Source organism: Lathamus discolor, chromosome 8 (genome assembly GCF_037157495.1).
Source record: "Lathamus discolor isolate bLatDis1 chromosome 8, bLatDis1.hap1, whole genome shotgun sequence".
Classification (NCBI taxonomy): Eukaryota; Metazoa; Chordata; class Aves; order Psittaciformes; family Psittacidae; genus Lathamus; species Lathamus discolor.
In genome coordinates this window covers 15,861,940-15,882,268 of record NC_088891.1, presented here as the reverse complement: position 1 = coordinate 15,882,268, position 20,329 = coordinate 15,861,940, and the positions used below count along the sequence as shown (strand labels likewise).

The 20,329-nt window shown below is 39.2% G+C and overlaps 1 protein-coding gene across 4 annotated transcripts in view; it reads left to right on the top strand.

Moving 5' to 3' along the window:
- Window positions 1-20,329, top strand: part of THSD4 (thrombospondin type 1 domain containing 4) — a 312,906-nt gene that overhangs the window by 277,353 nt on the left and 15,224 nt on the right. For all 4 annotated transcript variants that reach the window (XM_065688400.1, XM_065688397.1, XM_065688398.1 and 1 more), the window contains exons 9-14: window positions 930-1,105; window positions 5,350-5,446; window positions 6,347-6,589; window positions 9,619-9,748; window positions 11,284-11,488; window positions 13,961-14,134. In XM_065688400.1, the coding sequence (XP_065544472.1) occupies window positions 930-1,105; window positions 5,350-5,446; window positions 6,347-6,589; window positions 9,619-9,748; window positions 11,284-11,488; window positions 13,961-14,134 (1,025 nt within the window). The remainder of the gene's footprint in view (window positions 1-929; window positions 1,106-5,349; window positions 5,447-6,346; window positions 6,590-9,618; window positions 9,749-11,283; window positions 11,489-13,960; window positions 14,135-20,329) is intronic.

Genomic DNA, 20,329 nt, shown 5'->3' with positions numbered 1-20,329 from the left:
TTGAGGTGGTAGCTGCAGAGTGATCAAAACATAAAAGAGGCACATTTTCCCTTTTATGGGGAGGCCTCTTTCTGACTTGCCATATGATGGATTTGAAATGAAAGTTTAATGGACTCTCAGTTTCTCAGACAGCCATCTTTCCACAGCTTCATTATTAACAACAGTTTAATCTTAGCCAGCTTGCAGTCTTTTTTCTAAGCTCTTGATAATTGGCTTAATAAGCAATATAAGAAAAATACTCAGATCATAAAGTTAAGGCAGTGTTCCATATTAAAAACCTATGTAAAACCAGTCTCCAACAAATTTTGCAGAAGTGTTTACTCCACAGTTGTTTGAATTAAAGTTTAATGAGTGTAAAAAGCATGTAAACAGTGTGACTGGATTTTGTATGTAATGTATGCAAAAGTATGTGAGCTGTATTTTTTCCTCCAGCCCTGTATTAGTAATTATGATGCCATTTTGATGGCTGATGTTGTGTAAAATATTTTTCAATTAATGTTTACAGCAGAGACTGTTTTGTTAATGTGTCAGAAAATGAGAGCTGGGAAACAAGTGGATGTACAATAACTGCTGGGAAAAATAAGCGTGTAGCATTAGGTAAAATGAAATAAAAGACATGAATACACTTTCACAGGATCTGATCCAGAGCCATCATCACATTTCTTTCTCTTCTTGCAGCATAAAGATGCCAAGTGTTATGACAAAATTTTCTAAGGTTCATTTGTTTGGTTTGGGTTTTTTCCTCTGTACAACTACTAATATAACTCTGTTATTTTCAACAGCCACACAGCATTGTCCCCAGGCATCAGAGAACACTAACAGTGCACCTCTGAGGATCTGATTAGGCACCGGTATGTGAAGGTGATTTCCTATGTGAAGGTGATTTCCTCTGATCAAAGTCATTGTGTTTCTGTCCCCATCCTCTGCAGCACTGCGAAGTCGATCGGGACGGTCCATCATCAATGGAAACTGGGCAATTGATCGACCTGGGAGATATGAAGGTGGTGGGACAATGTTCATTTATAAACGCCCAAATGAAATCTCCAGCACTGCAGGAGAGTCATTTTTAGCAGATGGCCCAACAAATGAAGTCCTGGATGTCTACGTAAGTTTGCTGTATTTAGATTAATCTTCCTGATGGGAAAAAAAAAAGTGTTCAGTTCATTGTTGTTAACATGCAACACTAAAATCGTATTCAGAACCAATACTTTGTTACTGTTTCATTCCTTTAATTTTGGAACACACTTTTTGATGTTTTACTATGGCTTGCTGTTGCTCCCATCTTGCTCCAGATCATACAAAATCTGAATAAAGATGAAGCTGGACTTTACTGATCCAGTAAAACCATTTTTATTTGTTCAGTAAGACAGAGATAAAGCATAGAAACGTGAATTGGATTTTCTCCAGATACTTTTCCTTCTCAAGAAAATTTGGTGCAGCTTAATTCTACAGTGAACTGAAGCAAATGCTTAAAACAGACAAAGCCTTTCACAGAGTTACATCATCTCAGTGTTCTTTAAAAAACTCATAATTAAAAAAAATATCCAATGTGGGATTTGGAGTGCTGCAGTTTTTAATATGAAGCTGTTTTAGAAGACAATAGGTAATAGCCGTTTGAGAAAGGAAGAGAGAAGACAAATTGTGGTTGAGAGGGGGGAATCATATTGAAAAAGCTGTTTACTTCGGATGGGACAAGTTTTTCCTACATCATATTGAATTAAAAAATATAACTGGAATTCATTACAACTTATTCAAAGATAAATGGTGTATGTTGAGATTATACGCTTTCACATGATAAAATCCACTCAATGGAAAAAATAGGTGTCCTGGGTTCAGCAGTAGCAGTCATTTTTCCTCCTTCTTAGTAGCTGGTGCAGCGCTGTGGTTTTGACTTTCGGCCTGGGAGCAGTGCTGATAACACTGATGTTCTTAGCTACTGCTCAAACGTTTAGTCTGACCAAGGACTTTGTGAGCCTTATGCCAGGGAGGAGGGGAAGCTGGGAGGAAGCAGAGACAGGACACCTGACCCAAACTAGCCAAAGAGGTATTCCATACCACAGCACGGCATGCCCGGGATGTAACTGGTAGTTACCCGGAAGGGCACTCACTGCTCAGTCGGGCTCAGTCGGCAGGTGGTATTGTATTCTCTTCCCTTGTTATTTCCCTTATCATTATTATTATTATTGGTGGCAGCAGTAGTGATTTGTGTTATACCTTAGTTACTGGACTGTTCTTATCTCAACCCGTGGGAGTTACATTCTTTCGATTCTCCTCCCCATCCCTCCGGGAGCAGGGGGGAGGGAAGAAAGGGAAAGGGGGGAGCAGACTATGTGTCTGACTTGCCAACAGGGTTTAAACCGCAACAAAAGCTGTGGCTTTTTTACTCTTAAGTGCAATATAGGGTGGAAAAGTGAATGTGCTTTGTTATTTCACAGAAAAGTGGGTAGTAGATACCCTGATTACTCAGCTGGGAAAAGTTAAATGTTAGCAAAGTTATTCCCATCTGCTATATGGTGTCATAATAAAGCAATGGAGTAATTATGCAAGCATTACTTCTTTTTGGGTAATTTCTGATTAATTGCAATGTAAGACTGGAAAAAGCCTGGAAGATTGAACGGTTGGGCTCCTAGCTTCTGCAGTGCACACTCCATGTTCTTAAAATATATGTGTCATTGTGTAGTTACAGGATGCTGTGAGCTGAGGTTTGGTCTTAAGGTTTTACTGTCAGCTGACTGATGCCTAATAACATAAATACCAGGACAGAAAAGGATCAGGAAATGGATTAAACAGATATTTCCAAAGTAATACAATAAAAAAACCCCTTAAGCTTAAATATATCATGTTTTAACATTTTGGTTTAGGCTTAGTTTCTTTTTTTTTTTTTTTTTGCTGGAATCATATACATAGCTTTTTCAGTTTTGCTCTGTGGTTGCTATTATGGATTGCACATCCAGTTTGTCTGGACTCTTATCTGAGATGTTCCTTGACGATATGAGGAATCTTACAATTCATTATAAACTGATAGTTCAGTGTCTTTTTCAAGATAATATGGGAAGATAAAAATGGATAGTGCTAGATGAAAGAAAATCAGTCATCAGTATGAAACAGCCTCTTTTACACGTTTGAAATTTGTACCTGCACAGATAAGGATGTCTTTTTTTTCAGGCTTTTTGTTGCAGTTCCTGAATCATGTCATTCTGTTTTCATCCATACCCATGATCTTTGTGCTCTGCGTAGAAAAATGAAGAGATTTGCAGATAGGAACTGCAAATGGCTTTCTGGTCCTTTTTTCTGAGATCATGCTCTCTGTCTTCCACTCTAAAGATGTAGAGGAAAAAAGTCTCCAAGTTACAGGGGGTTGTAATTAGCAAGATAAAAAGAGATGCAAGTTTTGTCCAAGTATGAAGTATACATTGCTACAAAGACTTAGGTCCACTAACTTAAAGCTAGGTATTTTCCTGCAGGAAAGCTGTGACAGTACATTCATAGGGGCTTAATCAGTTAAGCTTCTTCTAATGTGTGTCTGTCAGTTGTTTTGAGAAATGTGATGGAAAAATCATGGGAACCATTGGAAAGCTGTTTCTGAAACCATCTAAAGAGCAGGGTCCTGGTTCTGGAAGGTGGTGACGGGGGTACTCTTCTGCTGAAGTCAGCTTCTTAGTGCTCAGTTCTCTCAGGACCAAACACAAAGAGGGTGTCTTTTTTGGATAACAGAGTGACATAGGAAGGACCAATCCCTACAAAAATATTGCAGGCAGTGCATTATTAGATGGTTCAGAAAAGTGAGGGATCTCTGAGGGACAGAGTTCAGAGGAATAGCTATTATATTTGGCAAGGAAAAAGTGATTTTGACACAAGGAAAAACAAAGGTCTGAATCCCTAGTTGGTGTTAATTAGCGTGATGAATTTAGTGAAACCTTGAAGCTTAAGTGTGCTCTGCTGGGTCATAAAGCCATTGACATAGTGACTTTCTTCAGCCCATGGTTTGTCAGAACCAAAAAGCTCTGGTATTTGTTTTGTTTGGTGTAAGCTGAGGCTTTTACCAGACCAATGCCCACAAAGAGTTGAAGACTTTTAAAGCAGCAGTCAGTAGAAGCATTACTGAAGTAATCAAAGCTAAAGTGGTGAAATTAGCCGCTGATGGCACCCCTGTATTTCTGGTGTATGCTCAAGCTCTCAGGAGCAGCAGCAGCAATGTAATAGAAGCCAGTTGGGTATGAAGTGTGCTGCTAACAGTTTTTGAAAGCTTTTATAGAGTCATATATTGCACAAGTCTTATTTTGCCTAACTGCTTAACAAGCTCACAAGAAATGACACTGACTTTCAGAGGCGTGCTTATGTCAGCTAAAATGGGCTTGCGCAGCAGCTTTCTGAAACCACTCAGCTTCATTTTCATGTTTAAAGGAGAAAACCTTATGTTTCCTGCCTGTGTTTCATAAAGAACACTTTGATAGAGGAGTTGGAGCTAGCTGTAAAGCAGTGGGAGTTTGTCTGCACGTATATTACATCTTCATTCAGTTGAAAATTAACTTGGAAGGATGCAGGAGGGTTGTTCTCTTTAGCTTCTATAACAAGTATGTGGGCCTTTGTAATATGTTCAATTGATCTTTATTAAGCAAGTCTTATGACAAGAGCTGCGTAATGTTAGAACTTTTAGCTAGTTGATTGTTGAGTCTCCATTGAATGGTGCAGAGGGTAGGTGCAGGGTGATGAAAGAAACAATGTAATTTGTGAGTTTTGGGAGGTGGTACACGTGAAACACATATATGCTGTCTGCATGTGCTCCTATTGAGTACAGCTGTTGAATGTTTAAAAAGGCAGTTGGCTGGATTTGTAGATTGTGGTCTGTGCTTTTTATCTTTCTCTGCTTTGTTTCTTCCTTGCTTATATTTCCTCAGGTCCCTCAGACCTACCAAGGTCTTTCTACATGAGAAGGTTTGGTGACTGTAGAACTGTCTTTACGGCTCCTGAGGCCTGGTGTGTGTGGGCCTCTGCTGCCCATGCTGGCGAGAGGCAAGGCTGTGGCTGGTGCAGCCACAACTGCACCTTGGCCTCGAGCACGTCAGGTTTACCTTTTTCAAACAAGATGTAGAGAAGTAGTTTCTCTGCCATCACAACCTAGCTCAGTTTGCAAACATGGTATCCTGCGTGGCCTTACTTTTTCCAGAAACAAATACCTTTATTTACTATTATTTATTTTTCTTTGTGGGTTACACACCATCATTAACCATTGTTTCTGTCCTGACCAATCGTAAATAACATTATGTAATTGATCAGTTCAAGTACATATTTAAGTATTAGTAATATAGCAAGTAGAAGAACTGAATATATGGCTGGTTTTCTTTTTAGATGATACATCAGCAGCCTAACCCAGGTATACACTATGAGTATATCATTCCAGGAGACAATGTCATTAGTCCTCAGTTGCTTGCTCACAGGAGGCCAGGTAAAATGCCACTATTTCCTATTGTTAAATACATTTTGTTACCCAGCAAGCTAATGAAGAAATTTGTACCATTAAATTAATTGTAAATGCTGCCAATGATGTGGGAGAGGCCTGGAATTTTACCTTTGAAAGAGAAGTCTGCATAGATTTGGTAATATCAGTGAATTAATACTGGCAGGGATTATTTATACTGTAGCAGTGAATCTGGTCATATATTTCTACTTTCAGTAACAAATTTGTTGTCAAAATGTTAACCATGGCTTTACATGAGCTGGAGTGTTGTAACCATGTCTCAGAAATTAAATGGAACATGATGTTTCTCTTCAGAGTTTGAGATAGTTTAAAACAACCCTTTGCAGTTTCTCTTTTCTCTCCCAACTGGAGAGAATCAAACACAGAACTGTTGCCATCCCGAGCTAGAATCTGGGCAGCCTCTGCTCCTGACAGAGCTGTGGGTACGTGCTGTGGGTACTGGTATAAAGTTGTGAAGGACAGTAGAAAATTTACAAGTGAGTTTGGTCCTACTTTTAATGTTCGTGACTTGCCTTGTTCCTAATGCAGAGCAGCTGTGCTGTGACATGGGGAGGCACAGAATACAGACCATGGGGGAAAAAAAAAAAAAAAAAGGCTTTTTGGGAAATTTTGACACTGTCTGCGTTAACTCTACAGTGTGTGAGGAGGTTCTTCAATTTTGAATGTATTTACTGGCCAAGACTTGTTTATCTTAGTTTAAAAGAACACGATCTTTGCAGGACACTACTAGGAGGTCTCTGCATAGCAGATTAAAGATGCTTTCCAGTTTAATGATGCTTCAGTTGTGATTATTAGTGGATGAAAATACAGACTGATATTTGCAAGTGAGGCTCATTATTTTCTTTTTCTGTTACTGTCCATCATCAGGGGAGCCCTTGAATGGTCAGTTAGGAATGACAGAAAGCACAAATCGTGAGGATGAGGATTTGCATAGGGAGACAGACACTCTCACTGGGCAACCAGCTGGAACTTTTCCAGTTATTCAGCCAGGAAGATTTCCTTCTCATCAGCCAGAAAACCAGGTGCCTGCTGTGCAACCACCAAGACAAAACCGAGAACACAACTGGAAACAGGTTGGAAAAACTGAGTGCACAACTACATGTGGGAAAGGTAAGTGCTTCATGCACCGTGCACAGAAAATAGATGACACACAGGAGGGTTCTAGCATGGGAGAGAGGCATGGGAGAAGCTGTGTGACTCTTCAGCAGCTCTTGTATGCTCAAAGCATTCCTGTACCTCATGTTTACTGTTGTCTTACAATCAAAAGACACATCAGTACTATTACGCGTGCTTATGTTTAAATCAGAGGAAACGACAAAACTAAATATCTGAAAAACAAAGTATGGAAATGAAAAGGGAATATATGGCATTTACCTCTGAAAGGAAGTATTTCAGGATTTTATGGCAAGCTGTTCTCTATCACACCCTTGATAGACAGCTGCTTTCCTGAACATTCTTTGACGTTCTTTATCCTTTCATTTGTCCTCTCCAGCTTTGTCAAATACAGCCTCAGTGCTTTTTGCTTTTTTGTCGACAGTTTCTGATCTTTATGGGAAGGTTTCACAGGGATTTCATCAGCCATATCTTTGCCTCTTTTGATATTGCTGGAACAGCAATAATATGACTTCAGAAAACTGCATTTTCATAGGATATAAGTGGGAAGGAAGAAGGACAGGAAGGGACTGATAATTAGTGAGCTTTTGGGATGTGATGTTTCAGCTTGTCAGATTCATCTTTTTCCCTAAGACATTTGCAATGACCGTGGATTCAGTAGTGCATAGCACAAGCAATTGTTTGGAAGAATAGGTTTTTGTGATAGTAAAAGTGAAACCTTTTGTAATATACATAGCCACCATTACTGTACCTAAAAAATTGCAAACTTTGGAATAAAGACATGCCAGTGAGGGAACTCAAGTGCCTGTCACCTGTTCATATACATTCAGAACATTTGCTTACTGATTAGTTTGGGAGGACGCTGTGCATTTGGTCCAAGGCCAGATGAGTGTCCATGCTATAGCTACAGATAAAGCTAAAAAAATCCAGCAATATTGATACCAGGTGAAATCGCTTTCCAGTATAGTGAGAAAACTTTTTGCCCTGGAGAAATCACTGCAAAACTATTAGAGCTAAAATCAGCCCGTCAAAGTCAGAAGACTTTTTGAACTCAGCCCTTTTGTGGAGAAAAGGAGGGAATGTAATCCAGAATGATTTTAGTTGACATTTAAATACACTGTAAGTCCAAATACAAGTCATATGGGCAGAATCCTTAATTGCGCCTGATTATTGTTTAGCAGCAAACAGTGATAATGCCTGCTGAGTCTCTGGATTATCATATATGTGATGAATTTTAGTATCCAACTCAGGTAATTTGTGGTGCAGTTGCAGTAATCCATATGGGGAAATATATTCTTTCTTTACATCATAGAACTCTTGGTTGTATTTCATGTTGACCTGATTGATAAACATTTGAACATAGTTCTTGACATTTTTTTATCTATTGGCAGTGATATTAATGAAATCTGAGTCAAAATGACAATAGCAAAATTGCAGAAGAGAATTCAGAGGACGTCTTTCAGCCTCCTATAGAGCTTAATTGTACTCCATAAAATTTATCAAGACAACTATCAAAAATTAGTATCTCTCTTCCTATTACTTAGAGAATGTATGTATGATCTGATCAAGTTACATTCAAATGAAACCGGATCTTGGGAGCAGGATCCTGACACTATTGAGACTGTATGAACATTCCTTGTGATCTTTGTGTGAGAAGCCTGTATGAATTGCTGATGCCCCTAATCTAAGACGGAAATCATTCCAGGAAAGTTTGCAGGAAGAAATGTAAACTGTGTGTCTGCTTGTCTGGTTAAATAATATTCCACTTGTGCTTATTTCATTCTGAGAAAGAAAGTCCTATTACAGTAAAGGTTTCCTGTGCCACCAGTGTACCACATTGAAGAGGAGGGGTTGCTTCCACTTTACATGGTATAAACATCACAGAGAGACAATCAGCTGACTTTTATACTACTGTCTAAAAAGAACTGAAAGTAATTTTTTCTTAGTCTTTCTTTTGCTGTTTATGTGGTATAGAGTTGCTTTTCACATCCCTTGCCTGATTCAGCTCCAGGTGGGCCACGCTTTTCCTAACCCCATCTCTGCACAGTCAGACAGCATCACTGTCTGCCTCTGGGGTCACCTGCCCTGCTTACATCTCTTGTATTTCTAAGTTTAGTTATGAGCTCCTTGCTTATCCATGCAGGCCTCCTGCCACCTTTGCTTGATTTCCGAGTTGTTTAGATGGACCTTTCTTAAGTTTGGAGAAGGTAGTCTTTGTATATCAGCCAACACTCCTTGACCTACCCTATGGCTTTATCCCACAGGATTCTTCCAAGCAGATCTCTGAAGAGGTCTGGGTCTGGTCTTCTGAAGTTCAGGGTTGTGGTCCTGCTTTTTGCCCTGCTCCTTCCTCTTAGAATCCTGAAGCAGAGCAGAACGACTGCTAAATTTTTCTTCCTCTCAACTCTGTGTTGTAGCTGCTTGGCTGCATTTTTTTGCCTGAATTGCCTGAATATTTAATGCTTGTACTCTGCAGTATAAAGATCTCATGCAGACAGGAGCATGTTTTCTCACCCTTTCCAATGATGCTATGCTGTACTTTCTATATAGAATCATAGAATCATAGAATAGTTAGGGTTGGAAAGGACATCAAGATCATCTAGTTCCAACCACCCTGCCATGGGCAGGGACACCTCACACTAAACCATCCCACACAAGGCTTCATCCAACCTGGCCTTCAACACTGCCAGGGATGGAGCACTCACAGCCTCCCTGGGCAACCCATTCCAGTGTCTCACCACCCTAACAGGAAAGAATTTCCTCCTTATATCCAATCTAAACTTCCCCTGTTTAAGTTTTAACCCGTTACCCCTTGTCCTGTCACTGCAGTATATACCGAAGGACTTCCCTTAATACTGCAATGTAAACAGTATTCAGCTCTCACATTTGGAAATTCTGGAATTTTGAAATTTTGGTCTGTATTTCCTGGTTCGTTACACTTTTCCTTTCTGCATCAGTGTTGGGTGCTACTGTTATGACTGCAGAATCTTTTGTAATGCATCACCTAATTTTCTTCTTCATTTCAGGGTCACAGTACCCAGTTTTCCACTGTGTCAACAGAATCACTCACGAGGAGGTATCTGAGAGTTACTGTGACAGCAGTACCAAACCCATTCCAGAAGAGGAAGCCTGCAACCTCTTCCCATGTCCAGCTTTGTAAGATATTACAATTTACATCAAGTGAAGTAAGACAGTGTCATTGAGGTTTTGCATGCGAAAAAGGCTGTTCTGAGTAGAAAACTAGTTTGAACTCTTAAGTGCTATGCACTTGTGCCATAAAGTGTAGTTGTTGGTGGCCTTCTTCCCGTTCACAGGGATCAGTAGCGTTCAGAGAAGGCAAAAGGGAAGTTGGCAACAAGTGACTGTGTAATTTCTCAAAACTGGTGTGATTGTTCAGGTATGCACAAAATACGGGGTCTCTCTACATGTATGTTTTTTTCAAGTGAAGGGCATCCTCATATACCTGTCTAAAGAAGAGGTTCTATAAGCTGTATCACTCCATATTGGATCAGTGTGCTGTGGTAAATATGGTATCATATTTAGAGATGAGAAGAAGCTGATACTGCTCACAACGGCTCTCTCTCAGAAACATCGCCTCTTTCTTGGAATTCAGTAGTCCTTCCGTTTGAAGACTGGACTCTGAAATGATCGTCCTTGTTTCCAGCACAATAATACAACCACCTCATGTGTGATTTCCTTCCAAAAAGGCACTTGCCATCAGGAGACTGTGACTCAGAACTGGCTGGGAAACTTCTTTCAAACAGGAAAAAGCCGGGAGGGAAAAAAGAAAAAAAAAGTCAATTCATCCAGGGGGTATGCCAAGAAAAGAAAAGGGTTAAACCCAGTTGCCATTATAGCTACTTTATTTCAGGTCAGCAGCTGTGTTTTCCATCTTTCTTGTGGTTACATTTCTCAGTTCTCTTCTGAGTAGCAAGTGGACACTCCTTATCCCATGAAAGTTTCTAATGGTGCTAAGTGCTGTTAGAGTGTTAGAGATGCCTGACAGGCAATTTCCTAGTGCATGTTAGATACACAGGAATTTCTGAAGCCATTTACTTGGAGACATCATCTCTCACCTAGCATTTTTCTCACCTTTTTCTTTCAAAGATAAGTAAATATTTATTTAAAAAAATACAGAGATTTTGCTTGCTCTCCAGAAGAGTTCTGAAATAAAATGTGTGAACAATTCAGATACTTTCCGCTTGAAATGAAAACTGAGAGGGGAAAATTACATGTTTCTACAATAGTGATTAGATAAATACAGTGAAATCTTGGAATGAGAAGAATATATCTAAGGGATTCTTTTCATCTCTAAAATTAAATGTATTTATCCATTGCTTACCATTTGCTATTTCAGTTTTAGTGATGAATGAAATCCTAGATAATAAAGTCTTTAAAAAAAAAGAAGCAGCTATTAGTGGCTTAGTTAATGTTTGTAGTATGCCTTGAAACCAGGAATCGTGCAATCTGTATGCATGCTTATTATCAACCGTTACGGGTAGATTGGCTACAAGTATGTAACAGAGTCTTCAAAAAGGATGGTTGTTCATTCAGAGGCTTAAGTGTTCTTTTATAAGATTCTATACCAGCATTAGAATCATGTCAGTTGAGTTCTGTTAAAATCAGTATTAGAGACATCTTTACTGAAAAAACACCCTGTTTATTTTTTTTTCCCTTTTTTTTTTCTTTAGCTGGGACATAGGGGAATGGTCTGAGTGCAGCAAAACATGTGGCCTTGGTATGCAGCATCGACAGATCTTATGCCGGCAAATGTATGCCAATCGTACCTTGACAGTTCAACAGTACCGCTGTCATCACCTGGAGAAACCAGAGACAACCAGCACTTGCCAGCTGAAGATCTGCAGTGAATGGCAGATTAGGACAGAGTGGACTTCAGTAAGTGTGACTGATAAATTTATGGTGTAAACCTCAGAAAAGAACTTTTTCCAGGCATCACTAATCAAACATGACATTTGTTTTGGTTTAAAACAGGGAAGTGGAATGTGAAAAGCCTTGGAAATAAGTGAATGTTAGATCAAGAAAACCCTGCTAGATTATGATCAGAAAAGTTCAGTTCGTAATCAGAAAGAAACAGAAAAAGAGTGACTGAATAGAACAAAACACGTGGATGTGGGTGTACACAAGTACACAGTCATTCTGAGAAATGTTGGGTTTTTTAATACTGTATGAAGTAGAGCTGGTATGAAGAGGGTCCTGGTAGGTTTGCCTGGGGTGGTAAATTTACTGCTGTTTGTCACAGCACATAGATTTTAGCTCCAGGAGTTATTTAACCTTATGTGTGTGTTAAGGATAGTGTAAGTAGCTGCTGTTACTGTAGTTGTTTTGAAGCTATGGCAAGGCTTTCAGATAAATGTGGACAGTACTGTTTTGAGCTTTTATTTTCCTGTGTTGTTCAGAAAAGGTTTAGCCAACCTAACAACCATCCTAGACACTTTCATGGCCATTGTGTGAAAGAGAAAATATCCTGGTATATTAGGTGTAAACAAATAAATAAACAAATCTCAGGTAGCCATGAAAAAATCAGGCTTGAATTGTGTGGGTGGATAGACCATAAAAAATTCCAACTTAAACTCTAAACCTAAGCCTTTTTTTTCTATTCTACTGAAGTGCTTCCTTGCTCCTAATTCCCCCAGGCTTTGCTGGAATGCATGTCACAGCATGTAGTGTGTTGTCCACTGGCAACAGTAACGTTTTCCATCCACACAGTCCCAGTAGGCTAAAGAGCCATGCAGCAGACTTTGTGTGGGTTTATAGTGGGTCCTCCCTCATGGTAAAGCCTATGTGAGTTAACTCCCTGAGCTGTTGCATTTCTGAGGCTGATGGTGGCATCGTTAACTTCCTAGTCATGACGTATGTTTGATATGTTGATATAGTCCTGATTAAAAAAATAGAATATCTCGATATATGAAGGTAAAGACAAGTTAGTTGGTTAATTCGTTGTTAATGAATTAAAATCCATCTGGAGTTAAAGGACAGTAAAGTTTTGATCATGTGGATGAGGAGAAAAGGGAGATGCTTTTGTGTGTTGTCTAAGTGCTTGAGTCTACAGAACCCTGAGAGGTTTATTGCATATGCTGAATCAAGCTAAGCAAATGCTTTAGAAATTGAAGCTGGTTGAATTTAAGCGTAATTCCAATAAAATTATGTGATTAATTTCATCTTGGTATTAAAATTAAAGTTCTTGGCATGAGGCTCCATCATAAAGAAAGCATCATCTGAGTTTGCAGACTGGTTTCAAGAGAACATGGGTTTGTGTTTGTGCTTACTGAAATACAGTCGTATTTTCACTTCAGAGACAGGTTTGTGATCTTAAAAGTAAGACCATCTTAAGATTTTAATGTGCTTACCATTTTTCTGAGATACAAATGTCAAAAACTTTGATCTAAATCTGATTAGAAATAAATGGCATTGTGCTGATTTTCACCTTGGCAGCCTAGACTTCAAGAGCAGCTCTGGGCAAATTGCTCCCTTTTTTATAACATAAAGTGAGTGTTTGTTCTTATTACCATCTTGCTATTTAATGACCTTGCACATCTAGTCTGTATTTTGGCTGGTGTTCTAGACTGAACAGTTGAGGAAATAACTGCAGTCTGAGGATGAAGTCTGTGAGGTATCTTGCTGTAGAGAATGCATTTTATATTTTACATAAAGAACTTCAACACATAAATATAGTAGATATGATTAACCATTCAAAAGCAAGGTAAAACCAATGAGGCTGCCTTTGGTAGCTCTGTTAGATACCCTTGTATTCAGGTACTGCAGTCTTTAAATTCACAGCGAATTTCCTCTTTAATTCTAAAATGTTTACAGGATTCAGCAAAACATTTCATGCGTACACAGCAGAAAATTATGTTCCTGTCCTGCTTCATGATCGGTTTGCTTCACATCATGAGGCAGAGATACCAATAGCTGTTAGCATTCTCTGAGGTTGAGGACAAGAGAGCAGGAGAAGGAGGCCTTTGCTTGTAAGAGGGATTCAGAAGTTCTGTTTCTTTGCATTTCTCTTGCTTATCTGCTTTTATATTAAAATCAAAATTATGCTGAAGGTCAGCCTGTGATTCAAATACCAGCAGTTCATTTCGATAAGGTGTAGCATGGCCTGTTGAAGATAGGGTTTAATTTTATGTGTTCTAAATATATCTTCACAGTAATCTGTAGATTACTACAGACTGAGAATATGACTTAAAACTACTAATGTCTTTTTATTTCCTGTTCCTGGCACTCTAGAATAGTTCTGCAGTTTCTGTGTATGTCTTAGCAGGGATGAATGAGCTGTATGTTCCCAGCTCCCTGATAAACCATTAACAGTTCTTGCATATTCCTGATGCAGCCTCCCTTTTGTTACAGTGTTCAGTGCCTTGTGGAGTGGGACAGAGGACCCGAGATGTGAAATGTGTCAGCAACCTTGGAGACGTTGTTGATGATGAGGAATGTAACATGAAGCTGCGGCCAAATGATATTGAGAACTGTGACATGGGTCCCTGTGCTAAGAGCTGGTTCCTTACAGAGTGGAGTGGCAGGGTAAGACTTCCTATTATCTTTGTGCTGCCAAACCTTCTAAATCAACTTAGTTGCATCAGAGTAAAAAAATACACATTTGTACAGCCATAAAAGGAATGATCTTATTTCCCATGTTTATCAATGATTGGTTAAGCAGGCAAGAACAAACAAAAAAATAATAATCCCAAGGGCATCTTGGGTTTGCATTATTAGATACAAGAATGCATAGAAGAAAGGGCAAGCATGTGGGTACATGGCCAAACATCTGGATTTGGAATTGGCTCTGTGTCTGCAATTCCCAAAATATTGAGTGTGCTGAGATTTATTGTTCTGCCTTGCTTCGCCCTGAATCTCAAGATTCAGACTCTAAAAATTTCCCTACTGTTTTTCTAAGGGATGAAGGTTTGAGGCCTGATGTCTGGGTTTAAGTTCAAGCCATAAAACAATTATCCTGTAACAGTGAAAAGAGGGGAACAACTTCATAAACTCAGGGAAGGTTGATTCAGGCTTTTGTACTTTGTGAACATGGATGTATTTTTTTAATTCCAATGAGTCAGATTCTCTGCATGGAAGCAACAAACCCAGCAGCAATACACCTTTTTTCATGGTTGGGCTCCAAGTTATTGTTCAGAAGTGGTATTTGTATGCTCTCGTGGTCATTCTTATGGATGCTTGCATATCCAATTCATCTGTAGACAAGTTGAGCCTTCATTCTGTAAAATCCTCACTGCATCTCCATCTTTTTTGACTGGTTGTTTTGGCAGGCAAATAATACAGTTTATCATTAAAACTGCAAGATTACATTTATCACTTCATGGATTCATTATTTAGATTATTTTGTGCTAGTATCTCTGAAAGCTAGGAATGTCTGGCTCATAGGTTATGCTTTAGTTTGGACACTCGGAAGATTTTCCATATGTTTTGGGTGCAGAGAAGGAGGAGGAACTTCACAGTTAGGACACTTAACCTCATACATCACATGATTTTAAAAAGGCTGATCAGACTCTTGCTACAATTAAAAGCCTGCAAAAGTTTCAGCCTCCAGATAACTTAAAAAGATTTTATACAGAAAAAATAAATACACTAATCTTTGTTATTGCCATCTGAATTTTATTTTTCCAGCTGTTATTCATTCAGTGTATGCTCTTGTGTAGCTGAACACAAAGTTATCAGGTGAAGTATAGGTATTCGCGCAAATGGCAAAGATTTTGCTGAAGGGAAATGGCAGTGGTTATTTTATCTTATTTTCATTTATTTTATTCTATTTTATTTTATTTTCAGCTTGTAGAGCTGTGCTTTGTGCAGTGCTAATTTGCAAGTAAGAGAGAAAAATGCATTCTACCTTCAAAGACAAAAGCTGGCCCAGCTACTATCAGCTAGTGAAGTTCCACCACATAAAGTGCATATATTCCAGTGAAGACTTGAGCATCAATGTTTTCTTCATTATCGTAGATTGAGATTTTGTCCTCTGCAGAATTAAAACTAGTTTTTGTAGCTGAAGTTTATGACTGCAAAATGTTGCTATGCTTATTTGTATGTATTAAATGAGACATAGAAGTGAAACAGGTAATACAAAAAACGTTGGGGTTTTCTCTTACCACAAACATTTTAGGGCCGGAAAGTCAAGAATGGATTTTGTTACCTTCTCAGCTTATGTAAGTGTACAAATTAATTCCTTCCAAATGCTTGCTACTGTACTTGGCATTATTCACTATCACTTCTGCCAGCAGTGGGTTTGAAGCTTGATTCACAAATAAAATGGAAGGAACAGCTTATTTCAGGAAAAAAGTAGATGTGGGCTAGAATATGCAGGATCTTCTAATATTCACACATACCTTGTAACTCAGATGTTCGGAGACGTTTAGTGGCAGTGATTCTAGTGGAAGTCAGTGGAACATAGGAGTAGTCAATAGCTTTGCAAAATCAGGCCTTTGGCTGTTATCTTTCTTATTGTTCCCTTCAAGGGCTTATATCTTTTTTAGGATCAGAAGTCTCTGTTTGTAGAGGAATGTGTATCTGTTGAAAGACGAGAGAATTCTAACATGGAATGGAAGTGGCCATTCCCAGGTGTGTGAGTGAACTCTGCATGTGTCATTTCCCCAAACAGTTCTCTAAAAAGTGCTTTAAGCCAAGCCACACTCCAGCAGTAAGCATAGATCAGCGATGGGCAGCCACAAATGGTTCAGATAAGCAGCCAAAAGTTCAGATGCTTAAAGAAAGCTTATTCAAACCTCTAGAGTCTGCAAAACTGTGGTGGAAATCTCACAAGAACAGACTTTCTTTGTGAGATTTATTACATGCCTACTTCAAGTCCCAGCTGGAAATACCACAGAACAGTCTTTCCCATTGTATTTTGACATTTCAGCCGTGGCTAGAAATAAGAGGTAAAAGAACTTAGCATAACTTTTGAGGATGTTGGAACTTTGAAATGGTTGAGTTCAGACTTGGTTACAGCCATAAGAGAAGGCCTGGCGTGTACTTTTCTGAATACATTTTGCAAACACTTAATGTGTACTGTTGCACATGCAGCAAGTAGAGGTTTCCAGAGGCCTGTCAGAAATCAGTTAGGCACATACTTTCTCTTTCAGCAAGGGATATACCAAACTTCCATGTCCAGATTTATGTGATGCATGGGGCATTACAATATAGCCTTGGTTAATTAGCAAAGCATCAAGGAAAAACACAGTAACATAAAAATTACACTTGTCTTTGCTGCCAACAGATGTTAAATTTCAGGATTTCGTAACTGATATATATTGGTGCTGAATTTGACTAGGGCATTTTTTTAACACAGGGAGAGAAAAAGATGAACAGTCACATGAGTTTTAAGAAAAGGACAGGATCTAATTTAGGATTTGTGGGAAGATTTATGGTTTTCTTATTTTACTGAACCTTTGCAAAGTTTTAATTGATGCAAAATCATGCTGGTTGCCTTCATTTTCATTAATAGTTCTGTGGTTCTCAATTGGAAGATTGAATCATTGAATTTCCCTAGCTGTAACTTCTGCGATACAACGTACATGCGCTTAAAAACCAGTGGAGTACGTGGAACTTGTGTGTGGGAGTTGTGTCTGCTTCCCAGGGTGAGCTGTGTGTAAAGCTTTTACTCCGTAAATAACACTTGGCTGCCTTCTCACCATGTTCTCCCATCTTGTTTTCCCACAACATATATGTATATATTTTATGGCCTGCCTGTTTCCTTCCCATGGCATTGACATACTTGGTTTCAGTTTCTGCGCAAACTGATTCTTTATACATACAGTTAAGCCTAAGTAATGAAAAATACCTCCATGTTCCTTACAGCAATACAGTTCTTGAGTTATTTTGATAAACAGGTAATCAGAGTCCATTGTATGTGTTACATGCACACTTTTAACTGCAAAGCGTATGAGTTGGGTGGTTACTATGTGCACACTGGTGGAACATGTGAAGGAAGGGACAAAAGCAACTAATCTTTAAGAAACAAACTCTTATTTACTGAAAAGTATAAGCTCTGTCTTTGAAGTATATCTAAACACCATATTTTTATATCCCCCAGTCTTCAGAGAAACAGGAGTTTTTACTATTTCACTTGGAGAGATTACAAGTTAAATGTCTCTACCAGTAAAACGAGACTCATCTTACTTTTTATGTGCCTGTCTTTACATTTATTGCTCTGTCTTGAGTATAAATAAGAGAATTAACTTAAGTTTCATGGGTTTGAGTTCTACGTGATCTTTAACCCCTTTTGCCTACAGAGAGTCTGGACAAACTTTGTGATATTTTTACGTGTGTTTGTAGAAAGGTGGCTTCCTGTCTCATAATTCTCCTAAGATGTCAGACTGGGTTAAAACGGCAGAGCTCCACCAAACTGCGGTCATTAATCAGTTGGGTGAAGCTGGTGAACCTTATTGAACTTAGCGACAAAATTGGGTTGATGGGAGCAGATGAGTTTTTTGCAAACTTTTCACATGACTGATTCCTTGACAGCTCTAATTGCTGGAAAGTTTACTTCTCCTGTGGGTCAGAAGCAGGAAACTGCATTCCCTCGATTTACAGCATGGGAGACTCACCAGTGTTGCCTTGCATCTAGCTGGAGGATTCCCCTCTTGTATTTTTGTTTATTTCTCATTGCCATCAATGTTCACTTGTTTCTCATTTTATGTTTAGAGCATACTTAGAAAAGAAGCCAAAATACAAACAGTTCTTAGATGTTAATGAGATTCTGAGGCTAAAAGAAAATCTTGGGAAGAAAAAAGTGCTGCACATTAGGGAACAAAATCAAACCAGATCAAACACATGCTGTGGATTTCACTCTTCGTTAGAAAGGGTAACAGCAAAGCTTCTGTAATATCTTCCATTAGAGAACTACAGTATGTTTCCTCAAAATCAATGCTTTATTCCTCACAATCCCAAATCATTACCTGACAGGTACAAGTGGGTTTGACCAGTCAAATGTAGAGTTTGTAGCTCACACTCTTCTTTCACTGTTTTTTATTTAAATCTGGAGAGGTCTCGTAAAATCTCCTGGACCCTGAGGGGAAAAAAATTAAAACAAACCCCAACCCCCACACCCCCCAAATAACCCCTCCCCCAAAAGAAAGGAAAAAAACAACCACAAAGGAAAAGAGCCCACCATGGAGCTTGTGCAGACGTTCCATTATTTTTTGACTGATTTCCTACGGGAATCATATGGAAATAAAAGTTTTGCATTCTTTATGTATAAACATATAATTCATTTCATGACTGGCAATGTTAGTGTGTCCTGGGCATAGACCAGATGGCCTGGCACATCAATCCCACAGGAATATAAGGCTCTAGTAGATACTGGTGCACAGTATACCCTGATGCTATCAAGCTGTCGAGGGGTGGAACCCATTTGTATTTCTGGACTAACAGGAGGAGCCCAGGAGTTGACTGTACTGGAGGCTGAAATCAGCCTGACTGGAAAGGAGTGGCAAAAGCACCCTATTGTAATGTTTACTCCAATCAAGAACTTTTCAGTCTCATGCTCTGCCAGTGAGGAGGGGCACGGAAAGCTGGGAGGAAGCAGAGACAGGACACCTGACCCAAACTAGCCAAAGGGGTATTTCATACTACAGTACATCATGTCCATTATAGAAACTGAGGGGAGTCATCCAGAAGGCCCTGATCACTGCTCTGGTTGGGCTGGGTATCGGTCAGTGGGTGGTGAGCAATTGTATTGTGCATCACTTGTGTTTATTGGCTTTTATTTCCCTTTCCAGTTTTAGTTTTATATTATCTTCCCTTGTTATTTCCCTTATCATTATTATTATTGGTGGCAGCAGTAGTGGTTTGTGTTATACCTTAGTTACTGGGCTGTTCTTATCTCAACCCATGGGAGCTATGTTCTTTTGATTCTCCTCCTCATCCCTCCGGGAGGGAGAACAAGCGAGTGGCTACGTGGTTCTGAGTTACCAGCTGGGCTTAAACACAACATAGTGTTGCCAACTACATATAAAGAAAGGAGCAGTACATGTGCAGGAGCAGTCATCATCCAGCTGAAGTGTCAAAAAATTGTAAGACCATATTTCAAAACTTTGTCACTTTGGAAGGATAGCATGGATCTGCTGGACAAAATACAAGGGTGGTTTGACTTCTGATCCAGCACCTGTTCTATGCATAGATGCACTCTAAAGCAAATCATTTAAATCCAGATATCAGAAAGTGCTTTGAGAATGATATGTAAGGATATTTCTGACTCACCCTGCTTCCCCTCTCCCACTGCTGTCAATCATCTTATGTCCTTTGAAAATCTGCCCCAGTCTTGGAACTGCAGCAGAAGTGAGCTTCTGAAATACAATTCTTAGTTTATTATTGGCAAAACAGGTTACATAATCCTTCTAAAATCCCTTCTGAAAGGGATTTTCTCAGGGCAGATCAAATAATGCTGAGGAGTTTCATAAGTATTTCAAACGTAAATCTTCATTTTTATTTTTTGTGGTACTTTTAACTTCGGGAGGATGATTCATAGAAAACTTCATTGTCTTGTGGGGCATAATTAAGATGATGAAGGTTAAAGTGTGGCAGACGGAAATCCTGCACAAACGGGGATGTTTTACTGGAACTCAACTCAATTGGTTGTTATTTAAAAATCTAACTAAGGCTAGCAATGATGCTGGGACCTGAAACGTCTCGAGTTCTGGTAGATTTCCTGCTGCCTCTTTCTTGTGGTCTGCTGCCCCAGTTGAAGGTAATGAGTGGGACTGGCACATT